The 26,373-nt window shown below is 43.0% G+C and overlaps 1 protein-coding gene and 1 long non-coding RNA gene across 12 annotated transcripts in view; one reads left to right on the top strand and one right to left on the bottom strand.

The window, feature by feature from the left end:
- The window catches only part of fam13a (family with sequence similarity 13 member A), a 77,547-nt gene that overhangs the window by 34,652 nt on the left and 16,522 nt on the right, over nt 1-26,373 (bottom strand). For all 11 annotated transcript variants that reach the window (XM_066678714.1, XM_066678719.1, XM_066678708.1 and 8 more), the window contains 6 exons: nt 24,179-24,356; nt 21,450-21,597; nt 18,531-18,602; nt 15,287-15,379; nt 11,177-11,385; nt 254-295 (listed from right to left, as the gene is read on the bottom strand). In XM_066678714.1, the coding sequence (XP_066534811.1) occupies nt 254-295; nt 11,177-11,385; nt 15,287-15,379; nt 18,531-18,602; nt 21,450-21,597; nt 24,179-24,356 (742 nt within the window). The remainder of the gene's footprint in view (nt 1-253; nt 296-11,176; nt 11,386-15,286; nt 15,380-18,530; nt 18,603-21,449; nt 21,598-24,178; nt 24,357-26,373) is intronic.
- LOC136705281 (uncharacterized) overlaps nt 18,992-26,373 on the top strand; it is a 23,866-nt gene continuing 16,484 nt past the window's right edge. The window contains exon 1 of the long non-coding RNA XR_010804046.1: nt 18,992-19,110. This is a non-coding gene — a long non-coding RNA (uncharacterized lncRNA). The remainder of the gene's footprint in view (nt 19,111-26,373) is intronic.

Raw genomic sequence — 26,373 nt, 5'->3', positions numbered from 1 at the left:
AGGATGAGTAAGCGCGGTGATGATTAAAAAAAACGAGAGGCAGAGAAACAGAAAGCAGGGGATCAAGGATCAGTAAGAGACAGAGAAAAAATAGGGATGAAGCAAGCATGTGTGTGTGTGTGTGTGTGAGAGAGAGAGAGAGAGAGAGAGAGAGAGGGTTAGAGAGTAAGTGTGTGGGAGGAAATAAAACAAAGAAAGAGAGAACAACGGAGAAGTCTTAAGAGAAAGGCGGAGAGATAAACTGGCAGCGTACCTCACGTAGAAAGGAGAGATTGGCCTCTCGTCCTCCTGGGAGCTGCAACAGAATGAAAAAACAAAAACGAGGTTTAGGATCATGCAGCAGTATGACATGAACAGTCCCAGTATTTGCTCGACGATACAAAACATTGTTCTGGAGCACATGGGGCTGAGAGTCTCCGAGTGGCTTTTGTCTGGGGAACAATGGGTGCCTAGCGCCCCAGTTCAGTGCTTTTGTGAAGCTTGTCTCCAGTAATTCCTATAGCCTGAGAGAGCCATGCAGCACGCTGTGGAGCTCTGCCAAAAACACATGATGAGTTATGCAATGATAAAGGCTGACGCAAGAGTAGGTGTTTAACGCTACAAGTCATAATTCAACTATGTAGATCACAGTTCAATATCTTAGATCATCATTCATCACCGTGGATCAATGAACACTGTAAATCATGAATTAGACTATAGACTATAGGTCATCATGTAACATTAGACTCAACACTGCAGGTCATCATTCAATACTACAGGTAATATTCCTTTTTTCATTCATTCATTCATTATCTGTAACCCTTATCTAGTTCAGGGTCGTGGAGCCTACCAGGAATACACCCTGGAGGGGGCGCCAGTTCTTCACAGGGCAACACACACTCACACATTCACTCACACCTACTCTCACCACACTCCTCACAGAGTCACCCGGAGGAAACCCACGCAGACACGGGGAGAACACACCACACTCCTCACAGACAGTCACCCAGAGGAAACCCACGCAGACACAGGGAGAACACACCACACTCCTCACAGACAGTCACCCGGAGGAAACCCACACAGACACAGGGAGAACACACCACACTCCTCACAGACAGTCACCCGGAGGAAACCCACGCAGACACAGGGAGAACACACCACACTCCTCACAGACAGTCACCCGGAGGAAACCCACGCAGACACAGGGAGAACACACCACACTCCTCACAGACAGTCACCCGGAGGAAACCCACACAGACACAGGGAGAACACACCACACTCCTCACAGACAGTCACCCGGAGGAAACCCACACAGACACAGGGAGAACACAGCAATTCCTCACAGACAGTCACCCAGAGCTGGAATCGAACCCACAACCTCCAGGCCCCTGGAGCTGTGTCACTGCGACACTACCTGCTGCACCACCGTGCCGCCCCATATTGGTTAAGATAGTAGTAAATTAATTATAACATTTAAAAACAACTGTACAACAAATCATCAAAGGAAAGGGTCTATATCCTCCATTTTGATTTTGGTTTTATAGTCCGTCTATAACATTTGTAATGTTTTACTCCATAATCCATCATATTCCTATTTGAATTAGTCTATTAGTCTTTATTCATTTCCAAGCAATGTATACATCCAACATCAAGCTCATTAAAAAATATAAGGAATGTTTATTTTTCTTAAAACTGTTATATTTAGTTTGACTTTGGTTAAACAACAGAGATTATTGGTCTGTATTAAAGGCCTACAACTTCTGAGTTTTACCATCACACTGCTGAAGAGATGCTATAATGGAGCCCTAGAATCAGCTCACATTTGCATTTCAGTGTTTTTCTGCAGCTATTCCACCAGTAAATTTGATTTTCGAGACACACTGGACTGTGATAAACAATAGAAGTATGGAAGTGCATTGTTATGGCCCAGTCAGCGAGTCTCCGGGCATGCAATATTCAGTAATACGTGCTGCGCATTCACGTAGGCCATTATAAAAGCTGAGTGTGTTTGTTTATATGTGCGTGTGTGTGAGTACGCTGGATGCAAGGGAATAACTGAATGCACTGTACTTTTGCTGCCAAACACAAAGGATTTAGGTCCTGCTCACACAAGAATGAAAAAGGGGGCCAAGGTTCAAACAACTTCAAAAAGCTCACCACATGACTCTCAGTGCTACAGAATCTGTGAATGTTTTGGTGTGCGTGTGTATGTGTGTATGTGTGTGTGTGTTGTGAGGCTGGCATTCCCACCCACAGAATGGCATAACACACCATTTTTTTTTCATCTACAACATGTGTACGTCCCATTCTTAAATCTCTTTGGTATTAAGGTGGCAAGTGTACGGGAAATTGCACAACATCTCTGCGTTCTGAGGCCAAAATCTTAGACCAGTAGAATTCCAGGGTTACAATCTGGCGAGGGTATTAAACCGTGTGTACCTCTGTGAATTACAAAACGGAAATCCTGCTTACCTACTACCTTACTGAGGAAACAATAGCACCCTTCAGTGAAGCTTAACTTGTGTAAAAAAAAAAAAAAAACAACAACCTGAAAAGTCATTTAGACGTCTACATCGTGTACACATCTGTCATTTTGCTTTTATATAACAATGATGATAAACTGGGCAAAGTACAATTCAAAACACACAGACACTATTGTTTAATCACAATTTCACATACAGGGGTTAGACAATGAAAGTGAAACCCCTGTCATTGTAGTGTGGGAGGTTTCATGGCTAAACTGGAGCAGCCTGGTGGACAATCTTCATTAACTCCACACTGCACCAGTAAGACCATGTGCATCCAATGGTTCAAACACTGTGTCCTGAAGGCGGTGCCGTGTATCAGGACGACAATGCACCAATACACACAGCGAGACTGGTGAAAGACTGGTTTGATGAACATGAAAGTGAAGTTGAACATCTCCCATGGCCTGCACAGTCACCAGATATAAATATTATTGAGCCACTTTGGGGTGTTTTGGAGGAGCGAGTCAGGAAACGTTTTCCTCCACCAGCATCACGTAGAGACCTGACCACTATCCTGCAAGAAGAATGGCTTCAAATCCCTCTGACCACTGTGCAGGACTTGTGTATGTCATTCCCAAGACGAATTGACGCTGTATTGGCTGCAAAAGGAGGCCCTACACCGTACTAATAAATTATTATTGTGGTCTACAACCAGGTGTTTCACTTTCATTGTCCAACCCCTGTACCTAAGATTGTGTACTGGATATTAAATACCATTAAAAATGCTTTCCGTTTTAAGGGTTAAGTAAAAACACTAAAGCCTGGTATCACATTCCTGACATATTTCCATTATAAGGCCTTGTCGTGTTTGGCTGATATGCTTGGCTGATAAACCCGGCTTAGCTCTCTGGTTACGGCTTCTCGTGCGCAAGCAGACCACACTTAACGTATACATGCGTCTGCACAGAGGGGCCTCAAACCAAACCCCACGTCACCGTGGTTCTCTCTCTACAAGTGAGAAGGTGTCCTGGTTCCTTTGTGTGTGCATGTGTGTGTTTTTGAAGTAAAGAATGAGTCTGTGATACATATTTGGATGCCTGCATCCTGCATCCCACGTGGTCTAATGTAGTGGGTAATATTGCTTCTACACAGACTCATTAGAGTCCTTGAGCAATAGTCTTACCAATACATTAACCAACTACTGCAGCATGACTAAAACTTTTAAGACACTCTGGATATAAATAAGGGCGGAACGATGGTGCAGCAGGTAGTGTCGCAGTCACACAGCTCCAGGGGCCTGGAGGTTGTGGGTTCGATTCCCGCTCCGGGTGACTGTCTCTGAGGAGTGTGGTGTGTTCTCCCTGTGTCTGCGTGGGTTTCCTCCGGGTGACTATCTGTGAGGAGTGTGGTGTGTTCTCCCTGTGTCTGCGTGGGTTTCCTCCGGGTGACTGTCTGTGAGGAGTGTGGTGTGTTCTCCCCGTGTCTGCGTGGGTTTCCTCCGGGTGACTGTCTGTGAGGAGTGTGGTGTGTTCTCCCCGTGTCTGCGTGGGTTTCCTCCGGGTGACTGTCTGTGAGGAGTGTGGTGTGTTCTCCCTGTGTCTGCGTGGGTTTCCTCCGGGTGACTGTCTGTGAGGAGTGTGGTGTGTTCTCTCTGTGTCTGCGTGGGTTTCCTCCGGGTGACTGTCTGTGAGGAGTGTGGTGTGTTCTCCCCGTGTCTGCGTGGGTTTCCTCCGGGTGCTCCGGATTCCTCCCACAGTCCAAAAGCACATGTTGGTAGGTGGATTGACGACTCAAAAGTGTCCGTAGGTGTGCGAGTGAATGTGTGAGTGTGTGTGTTGCCCTATGAAGGACTGGCGCCCCCTCCAGGGTATATTCCCACCTTGCGCCCAATGATTCCAGGTAGGCTCTGGACCCACTGCGACCCTGAACTGGATAAGCGGTTACAGATAATGAATGATTTCTGCAGCAGCAGACAGACAGAACGGTCTACTGTGTCCTAACAAACAAAGCCATAACAGACAGTCACACAGTTCGTCTGCACTGTTCTCCAAAGTGGTTGTCAAGGATTAGTCCTTTAAGCCAAATCCAGGGCACATAATAAAAAGAAGTGATCATACACCATGAGCATGGGCAGTCATTATAGGCTGCTAGGACTACCAGAGTATTACTTTAGTCACGATGAGTGAAATATTAAGAATGTTACACACTGAAATACCTACGTACATATTTAACTGAAAGATTACGAGTGGAGGCTCGGCTTCTGTAAGTCTTCTGCATCTTGTACACACTTCTGTAAGTAAAAGACTGGAATATACATTGTTCTCAGTCTCATACAACTAGGTGTTAATGACTGGTATTGTCTAACAATGGTATTGTTGGGAGAATTCCTTTCATAGCAGCCATAGAGGTACAGAGCTCAAACACGTGCTGGAAGAATATTCACCAGTAGAACAAGACGTGTTCAGCCCTGAGGGCCAAATGTGCATACGTGAGAATTAGAAGTGTAAAATATGCATTGTTATTGTTTCCACAATTCTTAATTTTTGAGCCAAGACAGGATTACACCCTGTAGAAACACTCTGCTGTAAATAACCTGTATTTCATCACTGAGATTTTAATTTTCTCTCTTGTTCTGAGGTTGAAGGCTCCAACATTTTTGTACATTATACCCCTCAGAAAACCAAATCAAACCCAATGACTCACTTTTGATAGACTCAGAGAATTAGTTTGGTGCCTTTGACTTCCTAAAATCCCAATCCAGCAAGCACAGGGAGTGGGAAAAGTTGATCTAGAAGACAACAGGGTTTGCCTTATTTTCCCATGGTTATACTGGAGGTGTGTCTGGCGTTGATAGCAGCAGCACACAGTCTGATTCCTCAGCCTGGCCTCTTACAATGGATTTCTTGGTAGCAGAATGGTTACATAATCACTTTCCATTAACTGAGGCACCCAGGGCTCTATGAGGGATGCACAGTTTATCTTTCCATTGCTGTTAGCCTCCAGTTGGGATGACACTGATAAACGTTTAAAGAAAACAAAAAACAAAAAAAGTACGTCACTATAGAAAATACTTTTCAGATGTTACAATGTCCTGTATAGCGTTTATACTGTTTATATACAGGTTACGAACAGGTAAACGATGAAACACAACTAAAATCATATGTCTAACTTAAATACTTATTAATAAGCCTATGGTTAATTGCTTTATAAAAATATTTACCCAGGAATAGCAGTCATGTGAAGGCAGCAGGTTAGTATTAATGCCACATGTAAACCAACAGGTGTACAGATGATTTTGTATACTGTAGACATACACTCTAATTATACATCCACTAGCTGAATTAGAAACTTCAAAGGCACTGAGCCAAATACTAAATACAAACATGTAAAAGTGTGACACACTGATATTACACAGTGATACAAACGTATGCATGAAATAAAAAATATATTAATTTGTTTTGCCTGTTATATACTGCTTTTAACCAACCCCACAAATAAATAAATAAATAAATAAACCTACGATAGTGATTAATTACTAGGGGTGGGAGGGGCGGGGGGGTTGGGTGGGGGCTTACAACTCACATGACACGACGAGTCAAGGTGCTCTCCAGTCCCCGCTTGACCTTGTTTTTGCTCCATAAATCAGGACCACATACGGTTGCAATATTGCCACTTATTCTGATTATAACACTTTGACATTTTCAGAAAATGACTTTAATCTTGAAGGACTGACTTTATTGTCAAATTATTAACTTTATTCTTTTAAAAACCTTCCTAAAATGCTGTCGTTCCTCTGAATCACATCATACCCAATGCATCACGGCTTCAGTGTGGCGAAGAATTTATAGCAGTGCATTAAAGTCTTCTCTACATTCGGTAACATAGAGAGACACTATCCTTACATTCTCTGTGGGCCTGTGGTACCCCTTTAAGAGATGTGGTGAAGCGCTGGCTAAGGAGTTTGCTCTGAGCCGGTTTAGACCAGCAGGGAACTGACCTGCTGCTGACATGACATCCAAGCAATACCTCCAGAAAGTAAGAGCAACCTGCCAAGCTGCCTTCTTCAGCTGAAACGCAAGAGCGGCTAGCGGCTATTTCGGGGAATCAGACTTATTTGATGGGTGTCTGGTTACAGACACTTGTACAGATACACTACCAGTTACCAAATAGAGGCAACATATAGGGGGCGATAATGTGACATCAAATCACGTGTAACAGATCAAAAATTCCTGCTACTACCAACGAAGCCAATCACCTCGCTCAAAATTTAAACATGTTGTACAAAGCCCAATTCCAAGTAGTCTTCAGCTACACAACCGTGTTAGGCCAACGTGTTCGTGTTTTATCAGAGACCTCTTCCGATTACGATAGTGGATTATTCACCTGCACATTTTCTGTAGCGATGAGCTAGGCCTATCCAGAATGTTGGATTTATCCCAAAGCAAGATGGCGTCACCTGTTTTAGTCTAACATTGTCAGTGTTTCCACTTTTGTGGAACATGTACCAGACGTCATCATAATCTATAATATCAGGGTAATCATGTTTAACAAACCCTGCAGCACTATAGCACTCATGTTGGCATTGTTTAAGCATATAACCCAGACAAGACTGGTAGACAGATGACAGGTTTACCACTAGAGGGGAACCCATGTTGTGAACCCTAGATAAAGGGCAAACGGCATTGCAAGCATTGCATCGCATAGCTGCTCATCTGGAGTGGTACGTGGACTGAATGCCTGCCTCTCACTTCTCAAGTGCTCTCAATCCGTAATGGACGCTCAGCACGTCGCCTGTGAAGTGGGAATTCTGGGAAGGATCCACAGAAGTGCTGGGAATGTGCTGAAATGTGTTACTCATATAGCAGTTAGGAAACCACCCTAGCATACTTGGATAGTATTAACAATAATAAATAAAGAAGCATAACAACAATAACAACAACAACAACCGTGTGATCAGTCTAAATGAAAATGAATCTACTCAGAAATCTTACCTTTTTTTTTTACATCTTATATTAAAGCTAAAACTGCTTATATATAATCCATAAATATAAAATGATGTACACAACTGAACCTTGTAATCTGTTTTCAATACTATTTCAGCATACAGCTATAGTGTTATGTTTAGAGTAATACATTTACAGAGAGAAACATTCATTCATTCATTGTCTGTAACCTTTATCCAGTTCAGGGTCGTGGTGGGTCCAGAGTCTACCTGGAATCATTGGGCGCAAGGCGGGAATACACCCTGGAGGGGGCGCCAGTCCTTCACAGGGCAACACACACTCACACATTCACTCACACACTCACACCTACGGACACCTTTGAGTCGCCAATCCACCTACCAACGGAGGAAACCCACACACACGGAGAACACACCAAACTCCTACCAGACAGTCACCCGGAGGAAACCCATGCAGACACAGGGAGAATACACCACACTCCTACCAAACAGTCACCAGGAGGAAACCCACGCAGACACAGGGAAAACACACCAAACTCCTCACAGACAGTCACCCGGAGCGGGAATCAAACCCACAACCTCCAGGTCCCTGGAGCTGTGAGACTGCGACACACTACTTGCTGCGTCACCGTGCCGCCCCAGAGAGAAACAGATTTTTTTTTTTTTGTAACATAAAAGTCAAGCCATTTTATTTTAGACCTGTAACAAGCTTGGAGTTTAAAGGGGGTGATCTATTAACTATCTTTAGTGTTTATAATGTTCTTATGTTGATTTATGTTTATTAGGTTATGACAATGAAGAATGGAAGTCTGTATGGGTTTATTGCAGTATGCAGTATGTAGTAACAATAATGTGTTTGCTCTCATACTAACAGCTGTGGACTTCAGTCAGTCTGCACTAGGGCTGTGTCATACCGCATCATGTGCAATAACATCGCAAAAAAATTTAAATGATAAGAAAAAATAAATCAGTATCGTGATTATTGTAATATTCTGACTTGTTCACATAATGCATCACTGCGGTTACACGTAACATGGCGTACTTTCATTACGTGAGTCATTTAGGCACAGCGACAGGTACGGGGGAAATGTGCTCTGCGTTCAAACATTTACTCCAAAAGACAAATGACTTTCGTCATGTGGAGGTGGCTTGGATATAAAATATCAATATTCTAAATATTTTTTTGTCTGAATGTATGAATCTTGGGCAGCACGGTGGTGCAGCAGTAAGGTGTCGCAGTCACACAGCTCCAGGGACCTGGAGGTTGTGGGTTTGATTCCCTCTCCGGGTCACTGTCTGTGAGGAGTGTGGTGTGTTCTCCCTGTGTCTGCGTGGGTTTCCTCCGGGTCACTGTCTGTGAGGAGTGTGGTGTTTTCTCCCTGTGTCTGCGTGGGTTTCCTCCGGGTGACTGTCTGTGAGGAGTGTGGTGTGTTCTCCCTGTGTCTGCGTGGGTTTCCTCCAGGTGACTGTCTGTGAGGAGTGTGGTGTGTTCTCCCTGTGTCTGCGTGGGTTTCCTCCAGGTGACTGTCTGTGAGGAGTGTGGTGTGTTCTCCCTGTGTCTGCGTGGGTTTCTTCCGGGTGCTCCGGTTTCCTCCCACAGTCCAAAAGAGTCTTGCCCTGTGAAGGACTGGTGCCCCCTCCAGGGTGTATTCCCGCCTTACGCCCAATGATTTCAGGTAGGCTCTGGACCCACCGCAACCCTGAACTGGATAAGGGTTACAGATAATGAACGAATGATTGAATGAATGTCTGAATCTTGGTAAGTTACAGTTGTTTACAAAATATGCAAATGTTTAAATGCCAATTTGTTTGTTGTTTCTTTTGAATGTTTGAAATTGTTAGATTTGTACAAAAATAAAATGTAATTAAATATTAAGAAAAATTAAACTAAATATACTATTAATTTAATATAATTCATATTAATATAACATTTATTTTGTTGCAATAGTGTGTTGTTGAAATTAATAAAATTAGTTTTCAGTGTTTCTTTCGCCAAGATTATCGTTATTGCCACAAAAAATAAACTTAAATTTTGCGATATTATTTTAGGGTCGTATCGCCCATCCCTAGTCTGCACTAAACTGCACTAAATAGTAGTATATATTTATAGAATATACATCATATTATATAAACCTAAGGCAATACCTTCTTATAGGCATCTGCTGTTCTGGTCCTGTGTTTAGCCACCTGACACCAACCTGAGCTTTTGAGCTTTTTGCTGTTGACAGATGTGTTACAGAAATAAAAATATACTATATTTTTGATCAAAGTTAAACAATCATTAAAAACCAAAGATGGTTTTTGTGTGCATTATCAAACCATGGTTCACCAGATGACCATGTTGTTCTGAAATACTAGGTTTAAGATTTCCTCATGTGGTAATACTGTACATGTTTAAATCAAGTTAATTCAATCCATCACTTATTTACTTCGGTGCAGCACAAATGTGAAAAAGGCTAAGTGGATAACACTGCTCACTGTGGCAGAACCAACCTCGCCCCAACAACAAGCTCCGCGACTTCAGCACGGCTATTCCAGGAGACACCTGATCTCTACGGCAGATTGGCTTTCAGGTGCTTATAATAAGTGTGCCTGGAATCTGGGTGTCTATGGCATGCAGCTGGCCACGGTACGGTACCTCTTATAAGTTAAACTGCAACTGGGTGCATGTCATAGTTTTCAACACTATCCGGAGAAGGAGGGGAAAACAGGGTCACACTAACTCAGTTCCATCCAGGAGGCCCTTCATGCTAAATTGTTTTGCTGATAGGTTTTCACACTTGTCTATATCACCAAAGAACAGAATGTGTGAAAGGAGAGCCTAGTCTGAAACAGCAATTGTAGTCTATTTCCAGCCAGAGAATGTTTCCACCTCAAAGAACACCTGTAGGCATATTCAGCTTCCCTCTGCTGCTTTAACAGTCAGGTGGCGTCTGTTGAACTTTGGCCTATTTCCACGGTAGTAAGAATAGCTTTCTTTGTTTCTGGACCACAGCACTGATAATAAGATTACTATTAAGTATAATACAAGGAATTAAAAAACACATCATGAAGAGAGCGTCCTTCGCATGGCGACACACACTTACACTTATGGACACTTTTGAGTCACCAATCCGCCTACCAACGTGTGTTTTTGGACCGTGGGAGGATCAAACACAGGAAACCCACGCAGACACAGAGAGAACACACCAAGCTCCTCACAGACAGTCACCCGGAGGAAACCCACGCAGACACGGGGAGAACACACCACACTCCTCACAGACATTCACCCGGAGGAAACCCACGCAGACACAGGGAGAACACACCACACTCCTCACAGACAGTCACCCGGAGGAAACCCACGCAGACACAGAGAGAACACACCACACTCCTCACAGACATTCACCCGGAGGAAACCCACACAGACACAGGGAGAACACACCACACTCCTCAGACAGTCACCCGGAGGAAACCCACGCAGACACAGAGAGAACACACCACACTCCTCACAGACATTCACCCGGAGGAAACCCACACAGACACGGGGAGAACACACCAAGCTCCTCACCCAGAGCGGGGCTCAAACCCACAACCCCAGGACCCCAGGACTGTGCTGCCTGCTATTTAATATTTTCAACACTTAATTCTCTACGTGCAAAAATCAATGGCTCATGATCTTCACCACTTCATCACTTTCTTAACAGAACAACAAATACATGAAAGTTTCTGTACTGAGGACTAAAACAGGTTGAGTGGCTGTAAAGGGTTAAGAGTTTGTAACAGAACCCACCTGCTCAGAGTTTCCATGCTCCTGTTGGGGCTGGGGTCAGGAGGGGTCAGGTCCATCCTCTCAGACTGGCTGTGAATGTGTGGTTTGGCCCCTGGGCTAGAGCTCCTGTTGTCTGAAGGCTGGAGTAAATGCTTGGAGAGTGGAAATCCTGAGGATGGAGAAGGCTGAGGAACTGACCTAAGCATATCCTTGGCCTTGGCTTTCTTCACCTGAGAGAGAGAGAGAGAGAGAGAGAGAGACAGAGAGAGAGAGAGAGAGAGAGAGAAGCATACCACACAAACATGTGTTAAAAGAATGCCAAGTAAATGTGAGCAGTCTGGGCACTACCAGAGCAGGCTATCAGATGGTAGGCCCTTTGCTCAGATTACTTCAGGCCACACATGCACACTCCCTGGATTCCTACTCTGGAAGGAAGTGCCACAAGGCAGAAGAAGAAAAAGGAAACAACAGATAAAAAGGGCTTGGCTCACGTTTCTCTTACCCTGCTAACTGATACAGGCTGCAATTGGCAGGCGCCAGACACCGTGGTAAAGGTAAAAAACCTCACACGAACAAGAGCGAAGTCAAACTCAGCTCTCCTCATTCCCTCTCTCTTTAAAACCCTCCCAAAGAGCAAAAGAAAGGAGCCCAAAAATGCCAATGCTAGTTCCACAAAACCTGCATGAAGGTTTAAACACTACTAGAACTAAGAGAGAAGAACTGCACAGCTTTCTTTTGTATAACCAGCATTAAAAATGAAGAGAGAGCGATGCTAGCTTGATCACTGCAGCTGCCCATTTGTGTCACTTTCCAGCCCTTCAGTCTGAATTTAGACCATTGATCGAGGAAGAGCAGGGGCCAACTACAAACAATTAGGCTTCAAACCCCACACCATACGACAGAGGACAGTTTCACTGATATCTGGGAAGGTAGACGCGGATAAGTGAAAAACGTACAATGCTGTGGTAAAGTCGGATGAAACTAGACTAAGTCCGGCGCACTCTCAAAATCTCTACACTGAAAGTAAGGGCTTCAACAGCTTAAAGCTATTAAAGGCATTGTATTGATTATGGCCACTCTGGGACTGTTTAACTTCACTGTAATTGAGTAGGCAGTGGACATTGATGTGTTAATGTGTTAATGATGCAATCACTAGCCAAAAAATGCATCGGCGAATTGACCACTGCCATGAACAAGGCCAGGAAGCAGGTCATTATTAATGAAGGTCAGTGGAGTTTAGAGGTAAACGCAGACTTTACGGCTCTAAAAAAAGATCCATTCTGGTTTTAAGGCAGTGTCACAACCTACCACCTTAACACGTAATGTCTATCTATTTTTAACAGACCAATTACAGAGCAGCCTTTATAACCTTTATATACTACACAGCTCCACGCTGTTCCCCAAAAACACTGAATCAAAACCCTAGCCATTTTTTAACCTGAGTCACCCTGTGTTAACAAAGCCACACAAGGAGCTCTGGCATTTATGAGACAGCATTACACAGCAAAATCAGCCCTTGCCTATTACTTCCTATTTCCCAACTGACCTAGGAAGAGTCAACTCCTGGACAATGTTAACAGTAATAGAAGTCATACAAATCTCTGTCCAAAGTATCATCCATCCATCCATTATCTTATCCAGTTCAGGGTCGCGGTAGGTCCAGAGCCTACCTGGAATCATTGGGCGCAAGGCGGGAATGCACCCTGGAGGGGGCGCCAGTCCTTCACAAGGCAACACACACACCCACACATTCATTCACACACACACACCTACAGACACTTTGGAGTCGCCTATCCACCTACCAACATGTGTTTTTGGACTGTGGGAGGAAACCGGAGCACGCAGACACAGGGAGAACACACCACACTCCTCACAGACAGTCACCCGGAGGAAACCCACGCAGACACAGGGAGAACACACCACACTCCTCACAGACAGTCACCCGGAGGAAACCCACTCAGACACAGGGAGAACACACCACACTCCTCACAGACAGTCACCCGGAGGAAACCCACTCAGACACTGGGAGAACACACCACACTCCTCACAGACAGTCACCCGGAGGAAACCCATGGAGAACACACCTACTCCTCACAGACAGTCACCCGGAGGAAACCCACGCAGACACAGAGAGAACACACCACACTCCTCACAGACAGTCACCGGGAGGAAACCCACGCAGACACAGGGAGAACACACCACACTCCTCACAGACAGTCACCCGGAGGAAACCCACGCGGACACAGGGAGAACACACCAAACTCCTCACAGACAGTCACCCGGAGCGGGAATCGAACCCACAACCTCCAGTCCCCTGGAGCTGTGTGACTGCGACACTACCTGCTGCGCCACTGTGCCGCCTCCAAAGTATCAATATATTTTAATTTACAGTATATCGAACAGTGTTATTCCCACATTGCTCACCTGATCTCCATGAACATCTTTACTGAAAGTGAAGGTAAAGCCTGGCCCATTCACACACACACACACACACACCTCCACTCATTGTGACCCGTGTCTTTCCTCTTTCCCTGGTAAAATTAGCTGTAAAGCTTTCTCCAACAACTCTGCAACTTTTACAGTTTCCTATAAAGTCCCACCACCCACTGCCAGGTTCTGAGCAATCTCATGAGGAAAAGGAACCCTAGAAAAATAGAGACTCTGAGCCTTAATGCCTCTTTTGGCTGATTTTCTGTAAATAACATTAGCATTATCAATAATAACACCACCAAGTTGTGACTTTTATGGCAACACTCCCTCAAATTTTATAGCTTTGTACTCCATTATCAAGATTAAAGGAACAATAAAAGATAAATCTAACTAAATTACATCAATTAAAGTCTATTTCATCTCATTTCCTTTTGACAATAAATCAAGTGCCTGAGGAAAACATTCAGGAAAAAAATTAATAATAATAATAAATACTTAAATAAATAGAGCCCAGCAATTTGAGTGGCTTTATAGATTTGGTCATTTCTGGTAATTCAGAGAATTGAGAGTTGTGCTGAAATCCTCTTACACGCATGAATGGCAGTTCAAGGTTCTTGAGAACCACAAGGACGTCAAGGCACTGAGTCAGGGTAAGTTTGTGTGTGTAGTTTCCATGTGCGAATGCAAATAGGCAGTGAGGTCAGGTACAAACGTTGGATTATTAGTTCCGGATCAGAAATGCTGCTCCGACTTATCCCAAAGGTAGTGGATGGTGCCCCATTGTTTAGGAGAGCATAGTTCCACTGGCCTGTAGCCCACTTCTGGGGGCTTTAGAGCCCTCTCGCAGATGCATGGCATTGGGCATATTCTGGAGAAACGGCAAAAGGAAACAAGTCTTAAAACCCTAAACGCCAAGTGCCAGGAAGCGGCAGATAATGATGAAGTTCCAGACAGTGACTGTGTATTACCCAGTAATAATGATGACGAGAATTGGTAAGATTGTGGTTTATAGGTTTCTCACACTTAAAACAAAACACAAAAACTGGACGTCCCATTAGAGATACACTAGCACAGCCAAGGCAAACAGGAAACCCAAATGTATGAATCCTCTCTTTTGTGAAGAACCTAAAATAAAGTGTAATCCAAGTAAGCCGGTTCCAGTTATGCTACGTGTTAGGCCGAGTGATTTCAATGACCCCTTTAGTGATGGCAAACATCTCCTCAGCTGGAGCTGGGCTTATTTTTCACCGCCATCTTCTCCGGTTTTTTCCATCAGCATTTCTCAATCGGCCCACTACATCGGCCCTCAGGTGCTGCAGCGCATTCCTACGCCACTTATCTGGGCTGGCTCAGCAAGAAGCACTGAACACCACCAGTCTAAGCAAACAGTTATTTAAGCTTTGGGTTTCAAACGCTATAAGAAAACATTGCATAAGATGGTGTCTACCAAGACCTTCCTGAACTTGGACTTACAGGAACTGGAAAAGGGTGGTTGAAAAGGTTGGAAACTGGCAGAATTCTGTTTTTCCCCCTCTCCTGAGAACAGCATCAAAATAAAGTCATGTGATGTGTTCATGGGGGGGCAGGGATGTAAACAAAAACTGAGCTTTCACTGGCTAAAATAGAGACAAGGCACTGCAATACTGTGTAGCTGTATCTTTCATATTTATAATTAACCGTGAAAATGTAGGTAACGCTTACCTTCTTCTTTCTTGGCGTGATGGCACCATTTTCAAGGTTCAGCTCTTTTTCTCTTGCCGAGTCTTTGCTTTCCCCTTCATCGCGCCGTGCGGCCTTGACAAAACAGTAAAGCCATCAAGCCATGATTACTAGGAGACACACAAGCCAATAAAACTACTCAAAAAACTGGACCTTGTTATCACAATAGGCTTCACCACCAATGAAAAAAATAAGCATCAGATTTAGCAGCGAACAGAAGGCAAACTAAAAAAGCTGGAGGAAGAAACTCCAGGTTTGTTATTTCTAAAAATGACAGGAATCAGTAGTAGCACAGTGGCTGCTAGGAAAATATCATGTTGGGACACCCTAGTAGGCCATAGTTCAAAGGGTTTCATACAGGGAATTTACACAATCACAAGGCCTAGCCCATCTCCAGCTGCTCAGCCATGTGGTGCAGAACACGTACACATTTTTTACATCATAAAAACTGGCCTTATATCTCTCAGTCAGCCTTTAGATTTTATTTCAGAAGTGTGGCCCTTTGCACGTGTTGCGGCGCATCATTTTGCTTCAAGGATATAGACATATTCTCATTTGTGGACTATACAGACAATGCAAAACTACAGCCCTGTTTAGATGTGCTTCATTACATATAAACATCTCTGTGCACCAGTACATCCCAAGTCTCTTTAGAGATGGTAAGATTTAAATTTGGGGGTTATCCACCATTTGCTGCATTAACAACAATGATGGATGGTTAGCTCCAAATCACAAATGACATTCCAACTCATCCTAAAGATAGCGGCTAGAGCTCCATCACTTCAGAAAATACAGTTTCACTGCTACTGGATCATTTTGAACATATACTATTCTGATAGTGAAATTTAACATTCGTTCATTCATTTATTATCCAGCACTTATCTAGTTCAGCGTCACGGGGGGTCCAGAGCCTACCTGGAATCATTGGGCGCAAGGTGGGAATACACCCTGGAGGGGGCGCCAGTCCTTCACAGGGCAACGCACACACTCACACATTCACTCACAAACTCACACCTATGGACACTTTTGAGTCGCCAATCCACCTACCAACGTGTGTTTTTGGACTGTGGGAGGAAACCGGAGCACCCGGAGGAAACCCACGCACTCCTCACAGACAGTCACCCGGAGGAAACCCACGCAGACGCAGGGAGAACACACCACACTCCTCACAGACAGTCACCCGGAGCGGGAATCGAACCCACAACCTCCAGGCCCCTGGAGCTGTGTGACTGCGACACTACCTGCTGCGCCACTGAGCTGCCCACAGTTTAATATTATGACTGGGAATATAATATAGATAAGATGCAAAAAAAAAAATTATAATACATTCTGCGGTCCACAATAAAACAGTTTGTATCCTCTCTGAATTGTGCTGAGAACATAAACACAACCCAGGTATCACATGCGAAAGGAGCCCTCTCACTCATGTGCTGAACAAGCAGAGATCAGGATCAAGGCCAAGAGGTCAGAGCTGGGTGATTTAGCTGAGTCTACCTAAAATGATCACACAGTGTTTACCTGTGATCTCCAGTACTCCAGATTACTCTCCAGTACTTTTAGATGAATTATCACTGCTGTTTATTTTTTTAATGTAAACAGCAGGGTCAATGACAAGGTAAAAGTCATTTATTTTTCTTCATATATCAATTTACTTTATTATTGTCACATGTCTCGTTATTCTACAAAGCATTATTTTATTTAAAGTAATTAACCAAACCTGTTAAAACGGCCAACACTTTAAATATACTTTTACAAAGATTATTTGAACTAAACAGATTTTTACTAGATTTTTTAAAATGTGTCATGTGTAACCAACTATAACCAAAGACATGACATTAAGTGGGCATCATAAAAATGACTGCAAGAGATCTGCATGTGAATTATTTTCTTTTATACAAGAATCTGAAGTGTATGTCCAGTAGTTTTTCAGACATAAACAACTTTTAAATCTATTTTGTTTATTCATTCATTATCTGTAACCCTTATCCAGTTCAGGGTCGCGGTGGGTCCAGAGCCTACCTGGAATCATTGGATGCAAGGTGGGAATACACCCTGGAATGGGCATCAGTTCTTCACAGGGCAACACACACACACACACTTACACATTCACTCACACACTCACACCTACCGACTCTTGGGGACTGTGGGAGGAAACCGGAGCACCCGGAGGAAACCCACGCAGACACAGGGAGAACACACCACACTCCTCACAGTCACCCGGAGGAAACCCACACAGACACAGGGAGAACACACGACACTTCTCACAGACAGTCACCCGGAGGAAACCCACACAGACACAGGGAGAACACACCACACTTCTCACAGACACCCGGAGGAAACCCACACAGACACAGGGAGAACACACGACACTTCTCACAGACAGTCACCCGGAGGAAACCCACACAGACACAGGGAGAACACACCACACTCCTCACAGACAGTCACCCGGAGGAAACCCACACAGACACAGGGAGAACACACCACACTTCTCACAGACACCCGGAGGAAACCCACACAGACACAGGGAGAACACACGACACTTCTCACAGACAGTCACCCGGAGGAAACCCACACAGACACAGGGAGAACACACGACACTTCTCACAGACAGTCACCCGGAGGAAACCCACGCAGACACAGGGAGAACACACCAAACTCCTCACAGACAGTCACCAGGAGGAAACCCACGCAGACACAAAGAGAACACACCACACTCCTCACAGTCACCCGGAGCGGGACTCGAACCCACAACCTCCAGGTCCCTGGAGCTGGGTGACTGCGACACACTACCTGCTGCGCCACCGTGCCGCCCCATCATTAAAGACATTAACCATTAAGAATATTACATCAAAGTAATTGTAATACCACGAAGGGCCGAGCCATATCATATTTCAGGATTTTTAAAACGATATAAAAAACTATATTGCAATAATAGTGATATTCTGACTTGTTTACACAATGATGGCAGGCAGTTTCCCATAATATGGCCTACGTTCTTTACATGCGTAGTAAATTAGACACAGTGAAGTACAGTGGTATCCCCAAAAATATCATTATTGTCATAATACCCTCAAATATCATGATATTATTTTATGGCAATATCGCCCACCCCTAATACCAAGAACAAACTTTTGCCGTAAACACAAACCCCCATTAACATTATGCATGATGGTGAATAGAACACAAACAGCATAAAATAAATAAATAAATAAATAAACGCGTGTACCTTCTTCTTTCTGGGAAGTGCAGTGTGTCTGTTTGGAGAAGGAGAGCGAGGATCCATATCCATGTGGGCCTCCTGAGAACAGGACAATAAGCAAAAAGAGTTCACATGGGCTCACCTGTCACCTGAGCACATCAAACACAAACAGCTTCACCTTTCAGAACGCCTCCGAGCAAATCAGACTTCTCCATTCCGCCGGCATGACACTTACAGAGACGTCTTGTTCATATTTAAACCTATAAACACCACGCTTATACTCTTCTTTCTGGTACTGACCCTAAGCTTTAGAATGAGCTATACTTATACTACATTTATTTAAAGCGCAGTGAATTATGCAATGGCAAAAGTCTGTGCAAAAGAAATCCCTTCAGCGTGACCTGGGTCCATCCCGGGCCTCCTCCCATTTAGCTGTGCCTGCTATACCTCCAGTGAGAGGCCCAAACCACCTCAATCGGCTCCTCTTACAGCAGAGGAGCAGGGGTTTCTACTCTGAGTTCCTCTCAGATCGCTGAGCTCCTCACCTGATCCCGGAGAGGGTTCCCTTCAACGTGACGGAGAAAAGTCATTTCGGCCGCTTGTATCTGTGAGTTTGTTCTTTTGGACATACACCAAATATCTTGACCACGCTTCAGGGCAGTGATAATATTATTGTACTTAACCTACAGTGAATAAGAGCATGAGCTTTAAATGTATATGATATGAATTCAGCAGCAGCAGCTCGTATTGTGGCTAGGCTTCTTACTATTATTGCACAATCTACTAACTGCAAATTTTAATGATGACTAAAGTTATTTTCCATATTTGTCCATTTTCAAAACCACACGTCTATTGCACAACAATCACTGGGCGAACTGCTTGTGTTTTGGCCAAAGGCGAATAAAACATCAAAAACATTTATTGAGATATTTTATGGGTCATGTGGTCTCACCGTGGAACGCTCAGGTGTAAAACATCAGAAGCCCATGCTGTCTTTCTCATGTTTAAGGGCGGTGGAAGGTGCTGGTATGGGTAAAGGTCATGTGTGGTTGTTTAACTTGAGAGGTGTAAGGTGATCTGATGATGTGTTTCCATAGATTAACATGTTTCTCCGGCAGCGGGCTCCATTACACATGCTTTCAATGCGTTACAGAAAAGGAAATATTTACATTGTTCCTTTTTTTAGACAGATACTATAGATACAACAATCAGCATCATAACACTGTCACATGGGATACGTTAGGTTTTATATGGGGGTATATTTTATTTTTTACAATTTGTTAATTTCTGCAAATAAACTGAATTTGTGTTCTCTGTACAGGTTGTGTGTTTATTTCCAAATAAAATAAACACCAAAAACAAACATTGTTTAGGGGCAATCAAACTACTGTGACTATACACACACACTCACACACACACATTTTCTACATAACATACAGCCACGTAAATAATTCCATATACTGCATTCTTGATTGTCTGCTTATAACCGTAATATTGCACACATAATCTTATAAGACTGCATTTTAAGTTGGCAAACACACATTCGGCCTTTAGTGCATTTGTTCATGATGTCCATTGTTTACTAGTGCCCTCATTAATGCCGTTTACCCAAACAGTGCCTACATCATCTTTGTTTGCGTCAGCAGAAGAAAAGCACATGTTGTTTCACTACCGGCATGGTCACTTAGTACAAAGGGTGCATATGAAAAAATATTTTTGTATTTTTTAAAAATTTATTTAGCATTTTTCTTAAAGGCTAAGCACCACTTAATGGACCTCCATGAATATTTCACATTATTTCCGTTACTGACAGATATAAGTATGAATTAAAATGAAAATAGCAGCTTAATTTGCTTTAAAACTGACAATTTTATTAAACTGACGGAAAAACCCGAGCTCGCTACGGAAATTCTCGAACGCGACCCTGACGTCACTGGTGGACAACAGCCGAACAACGCCGCGGTAAAACACCGTTATGACTGACTGTTATGACAGTATCTAGTTAAATAACCAACATTATTCATGACAATAGCCTAGCAATAAGCTAAACTCAAATGTAGAGGTACCGTTATTCTTGTAAATGTGATCGAAGTCGAACTCGAATTCATCCGACACTATAAACCTCCGTAATGCAGCTACGTAGCCGAGTATAATCTGAGACACCGAGTTTAGCGAGTCAAGCTAACGTTAACTAACACCAACTAAAACAGGCGAAGTGAGTGTCCTTACCCTGTTTACCTCCATGTTACAGAGGCTCTTGAACACCTTTCGTTGGTGTCCTTACATGCCCATATTGTTGGAAAAGCGCCAGTGAAATGAGCTACAGATAACGGAGTGAGAGGATGGTCCTTTCCAAAGTGTCCGTTTAAAGTTGACAAATTTAGTCCATTTTCTGGATATTTTGGGATCTTTGGGCCATTTGTTCACAGATGTCCCACTGTACATTGAATGATTGCAGCCAAAAACAACACACCTTTTCGTCATTTTGCATTAAATTAAGTGCAGCTTCTAGAGTTGTTGTCCACCATCTACGTCACAGGCAAGACGCCTATTAGAGTTTCCCAACACCGTGGGGGGGGGGGTGGGACCAACGGTCTTTTAAACCTTATTCCTTGAATTAGTAAGAAATAACATGTTTTCTGACTATCAATAAACACAAGTTAGGAACTCAAACTCCACTGTATTTATTTGTTTGACACTTTCATATCGCTGCTGCTTAACCTTTAATTGAAAATAGGACACACCTTCATAATTAATTTTCACAATAGAATGATTTATAAATTGTGAGAACAAATTAAGATATTGTTGTCAAAAAAAAGACAAATTAGAAAAGACAGCGAATGATTTAAAATTTGAGAAATCTTTGGCCACAAACCACAAGCAGTTCCTTCAAAATGAATTGATCAATGTAATAACAAATAAGAAATTTAAACTGTCAGCACTTACTCTGACCACTATGATGTTCGAAGGCTTGTTTTTGGGCTGCACTTCCTCTCTCTCTGGCTCAAAAATGATGCTGTAGTTCTGAATGAGCTTGGCCATGATTTTATTACAGATGTTTTGCTCCTGAATGCCTTCAAAACCTGGGGACACACTGAAGAAGAAACACAAAACAAGTCAGTCAAATGGTTCTGTCAGTGGAACACGTTTCAACTGTGTGTTATATTCAAATACTCTACTGTTGAGGGCTTGGGTTTAGAGCAACAAAAAGACTTCACTACCACTCAGTGCAGTTTTTATTGCCATTCTCCATTTGTAAACATCACTTTCAGTCATTTTGGGTTTTAAATGAGGTGAATAGTGCTGGAGCACTGCCACCTGCAGCACTGGAGTGGTACTATCCCTGAAAATAATACATTTTCATATCCTTATTAGCAGTGAAGTATTTAATAAAGTTTTTAATTGAGTTTGGAATTAATCATTTCAAAGATAACAATGTTACTGAGTATAAAACATCCCTAAACCAGCAACATAGATAATGTATAATGACCTAACACACCAAAGGGCATGCTACACTACAGTAGGCTAACTGCTGTTTGTTTCTATAGAGGTTTTAATTGAAGATTGTTTTTAGGAGAGTGATGGGATGGCGCTTGTGCTCCCTGTAATTACTCAAATTAGCAGTCTCCGCTTCTGTTGTGCTTCTGCCAAGCAAAATGTGAAATGGGTGTTTTTCTGTAAAGGATGACGGCGTTGTGTTTATTTTAGAGCTACGTCTGCGCTGCAGCCATCAACACCTGCTTGACTTACTGAATGGGAACAGAGTACTGAGTTCATTTAATTAAAACAATAAACTTCTCCCACCCACTTTTGTAGCTACATGTCATTTTGGATGTCCGAGCAAATGAGGGGAATTTGCAGTGACTAACAAGGCTTGTGAAAAAGGTGCACTATTTGGAGGTGTGTTGACAGACTGACTTACGCAACGTGACCTGTAAAGCAGTGTAGTCCCTGACCGATAATGACTGTGTCAGCTTAGTGTCATAAGTGCTGGACAGATGGGGAGCACGAGGCAAAATATCACGGTTTACTGGGACTCCTTATGGCCACACAATGCTTATAGAGGTCATAATATCTGTGAGTCTGAAAATATCACGGCCTCCAGACACCAAAATGATACCTGCAGGTCTGGGACCAGTATAATAACTGATAACTAGTGATTTCTTTTCAGAAATTCTTAATGATAAACAGTACAGAGAGATTTTAGCAATAGAACACTGTGGATACCATTACAGACATGATCTAGATCAAGCAGCTCAGTGTTTTACTGAACGCACCCTCATCTCCAGCCTGATTCAACCAGATTCAACAGCCTCAGGTTATGAGTAATGGAAGTGATACATGTTTCAGTGATTATGCCAAGATAAATATTATTGAAAAGTAACTCAATGACATTTTAAAAATGTCAAAAACCTCAATGGTTTAAAACCGAAATTTATTCAACTTTAACTAACGGCTAAAATAGTGAAAGTCCAAATATTTTGGAGGCCTCCACATTCAAATTCATGTTAGTAATATTGTTGTTTTAAAGTTTAAAGTGATTATTTTACTTAGTAACCAATGACCAATAGAATGAAACCGGTACGAGAAAGAATTTAAACTGTTATCAGACATAAAAAGGCTTTGTTAACCCTACTTACTCTTTCTAAATAATTAAAACAAATATCTGGAGCTATCAGTGTACTGCACTATTTCACAAGCTCAACCTTCAAAAAAGTGAGCCTGCTATTCATTCATTCATTCATTCATTCACTGTCTGCAACCGCTTATCTAGTTCAGGGTCGCGGTGGGTCCAGACTCTACCCGGAATCACCGGACGCAAGGCAGGATCCCAACCTGGAGGGGGCGCCAGTCCTTCGCAGGGCGACACACACTCACATATTCACTTATACACATTTTTAGTAGCCAGTCCACCTACCAACGTGTGTTTTTGGACTGTGCAAGGAAACCTACTATGATTATTCCTGTTTATTACCCTTTATCTCTAAAACGTAGCCAAATAAAGCATCTAATGTTCTTTTAAAACACTGAGCTGATTTCAGATCAATGCGTCAAGGCACTTTAATGTACACAGGACCTGGACTACACCACCAGATGGTAATAAACATTCAACAGAAACTGAGTATTCTATTTATATCCCTGTGGCTCACAGAGAAAGACCTGCCTGCTATTTGAAGAACACTAACTAGAGACACTTAGTGACAAGGGAGGTCCTCCCAGGAATACAGAACTAATGAGAGACACACGATGTTTACTGGTGTAGACCAAAAGCTGTGGGAACATGATGTTCAGCAATCTAAGGCATGGAAGAACACAAAAGGAACACACACATGAAGCACCTTCTAACTCTTTTTGATTCAGTTTACCCTCACGAGGATGTGCTTCTGAAATACACCTGAAATTAACCCAGCTAGGGTAAATATTTTTACTCAGGCATCACCAGACTCTGAATTATGAATGAATGTGCTATGTGTACGTTCAGTTCATTCATACGTGCTGCCCAAACCTGGCAAATCCCTTCATCACATGAACATGAGTCACCTTCTGTAGAATCTGGCAACCAAAACAACATGACTCATAGAAAGCAGATCTGGATCCTGACTAGTTTATTCAAGAAAATTGGTCCCAGTCTATCGTCCTGGTGTGCAGTTACTCAGCCATGTCTCTGAACTCACTGGAAAACATTGGGCCCAAACACGGTTGCCAGGTTCAGTGCAGTCATGCGGTTGTGGTGCTGCTGCTGTTCCACCTGGGTGAGGAAATGGCACAGGTAGCGCAACACGCTGTAGTGAACATCTGGCAACTGCAGTAGTAGCTGACGTACGTCTTTACAGAAGACATCCTCGCTGGATTCTGTTACAAAAAAAAAGGAAAACAACAACAAAAAAAATGTCAGGTGGTAATTAACAGGCTGTCAGTGATGCTGCATCCAAAGGTATTACTGTAAAAGTGTATATGACAATATAAACCAGTCTAGAGATAATCTATCTAGGTCAATCGTGATCTGTTGCTGAGTTTGGTGTCCTCTAATACTGAATTTCAATGCCACAGTAACTAGTGTTACCCAATCTAGACGGCTGATTGATAGTCCAGTTTCGCAACCTTGCTCTTGGGGCACAGTGCCCTTGCAGATTTTTGTGCTTTCCCAGCAGAGTTCATCATCTGTATTAGTACTTCATGATTAGTGTGTAATCACTTACTGGAAGTAAATTCCCTCACGTCCAGCTCTTCACATTCCTGTCTGCTTTAAGCCACACACACTTTGAGTTTTGTTATTACGTTATGTTACTTAGCCTGTACAGATTTAATATTTTATCTGTTAAAAACCTATAAAATGGGAGTAAATCCCACTGCCCCGTGTGTAGTATGAAGAAGAAAGAGATGAGTAATATGAATACAACACACACTCTGTAGAGCAACGCTGTAGATCAGCATCACCTAAACTTTCTGTTTCTCAAGAGCACAAATACGTCATACATCATGGTAGGCTTTTAGAAATGAAAGGTCGCTGGTTCAGTTCCCACGGGCGACAGGGAAATTGGAGGCGGTGGGAGTGAAGGAACAGCACTGTCCTCCTCCTTCAGTCCACAGCTGAGGTTCCCTTGAACAAGGCACTGAGCTTACAACTGCTCCCCGGGCACCAGGGGTGGCTGTGTGTTCACAGCCCCTAGTGCACTAGGGTGTGTGTGTATGCGTGTTCACTGCCACAGATGGGAGTTTTTCAATGACAAATAATTGTACAGGGTGGGCCATTTATATGGATACACCTTAATAAAATGGGAATGGTTGGTGATATTAACTTCCTGTTTGTGGCCCATTAGTATATGGGAGGGGGGAAACTTTTCAAGATGTGTGGTGACCATGGTGGCCATTTTGAAGTCAGCCATTTTGGATCCAACTTTTGTTTTTTCAATGGGAAGAGGGTCATGTGACACATCAAACTCATTGGGAATTTCACAAGAAAAACAATGGTTAGATACTGGAAGCCTGTGCTAGCATTTCTTTTTCAGTGTGTGAAGAGTGGGAGAAGAGGGTTGCATTGACAATGCAACACAATGGGCAGCACTTTGAACACATTTTATAAGTGATCAGAAACTTGTAAATAACTCATGAATGAATAAAGTTGTGTTAAAACCAAGCACTTTTTGTTTTTTTTGTGAAATTCCCAATAAGTTTGATGTGTCACATGACCCTCTTCCCATTGAAAAAACAAAATTTGGATCCAAAATGGCCGACATCAAAATGGCCGCCATGGTCACCACCCATCTTGAAAAGTTTCCCCCCTCCCATATACTAATGTGCCATAAACAGGAAGTTAATATCCTCACCACAGCTCAGATTAATTTTTACAACAAGGTCTTCTGCACTGGATTCCAATAATCACACACACACACACACACACACACGCTCACATAATGCCATTGCTTGTAAAGATGAATTGCTACATTAAGACCAGCAGCAATACTCTCCAGTAAATACACTCAAGACTTCACCTTAATTTGTGCTTGTTTTCATATTACAAAGGGCCAATATGTAAGAACACTCCAAAACAGGAAACAGTCAGCACAGTCAGCATGAGTCTGCGAACTGGGTCAAAGGTGGATAAGGAAATCAGGAAGGCTGACTCAGTTATTGGGTAAAGAGAGTGAGAGAGAGAGAGAGAGAGAGAGAGAGAGAGTGTGAGTGTGAGTGTGAGTGTGAGTGTGAGTGTGTGTGTGTGATTATTTGACTGTCACAATATTTAACTACAACAGTGACAGCCCATATCAATCATAACAGAAGCAGGAGTAGAACTGCTGTATCTAAGTTAGGTTTGCTATAAAAGCAATAACTGAAGACAGAGAATCACTAAACAGAGGAGTAACACCTG

The sequence above is a fragment of the Hoplias malabaricus genome, chromosome 8, assembly GCF_029633855.1.
Source record: "Hoplias malabaricus isolate fHopMal1 chromosome 8, fHopMal1.hap1, whole genome shotgun sequence".
Lineage (NCBI taxonomy): Eukaryota > Metazoa > Chordata > Actinopteri > Characiformes > Erythrinidae > Hoplias > Hoplias malabaricus.
This window is presented reverse-complemented; position numbering and strand designations above follow the sequence as displayed.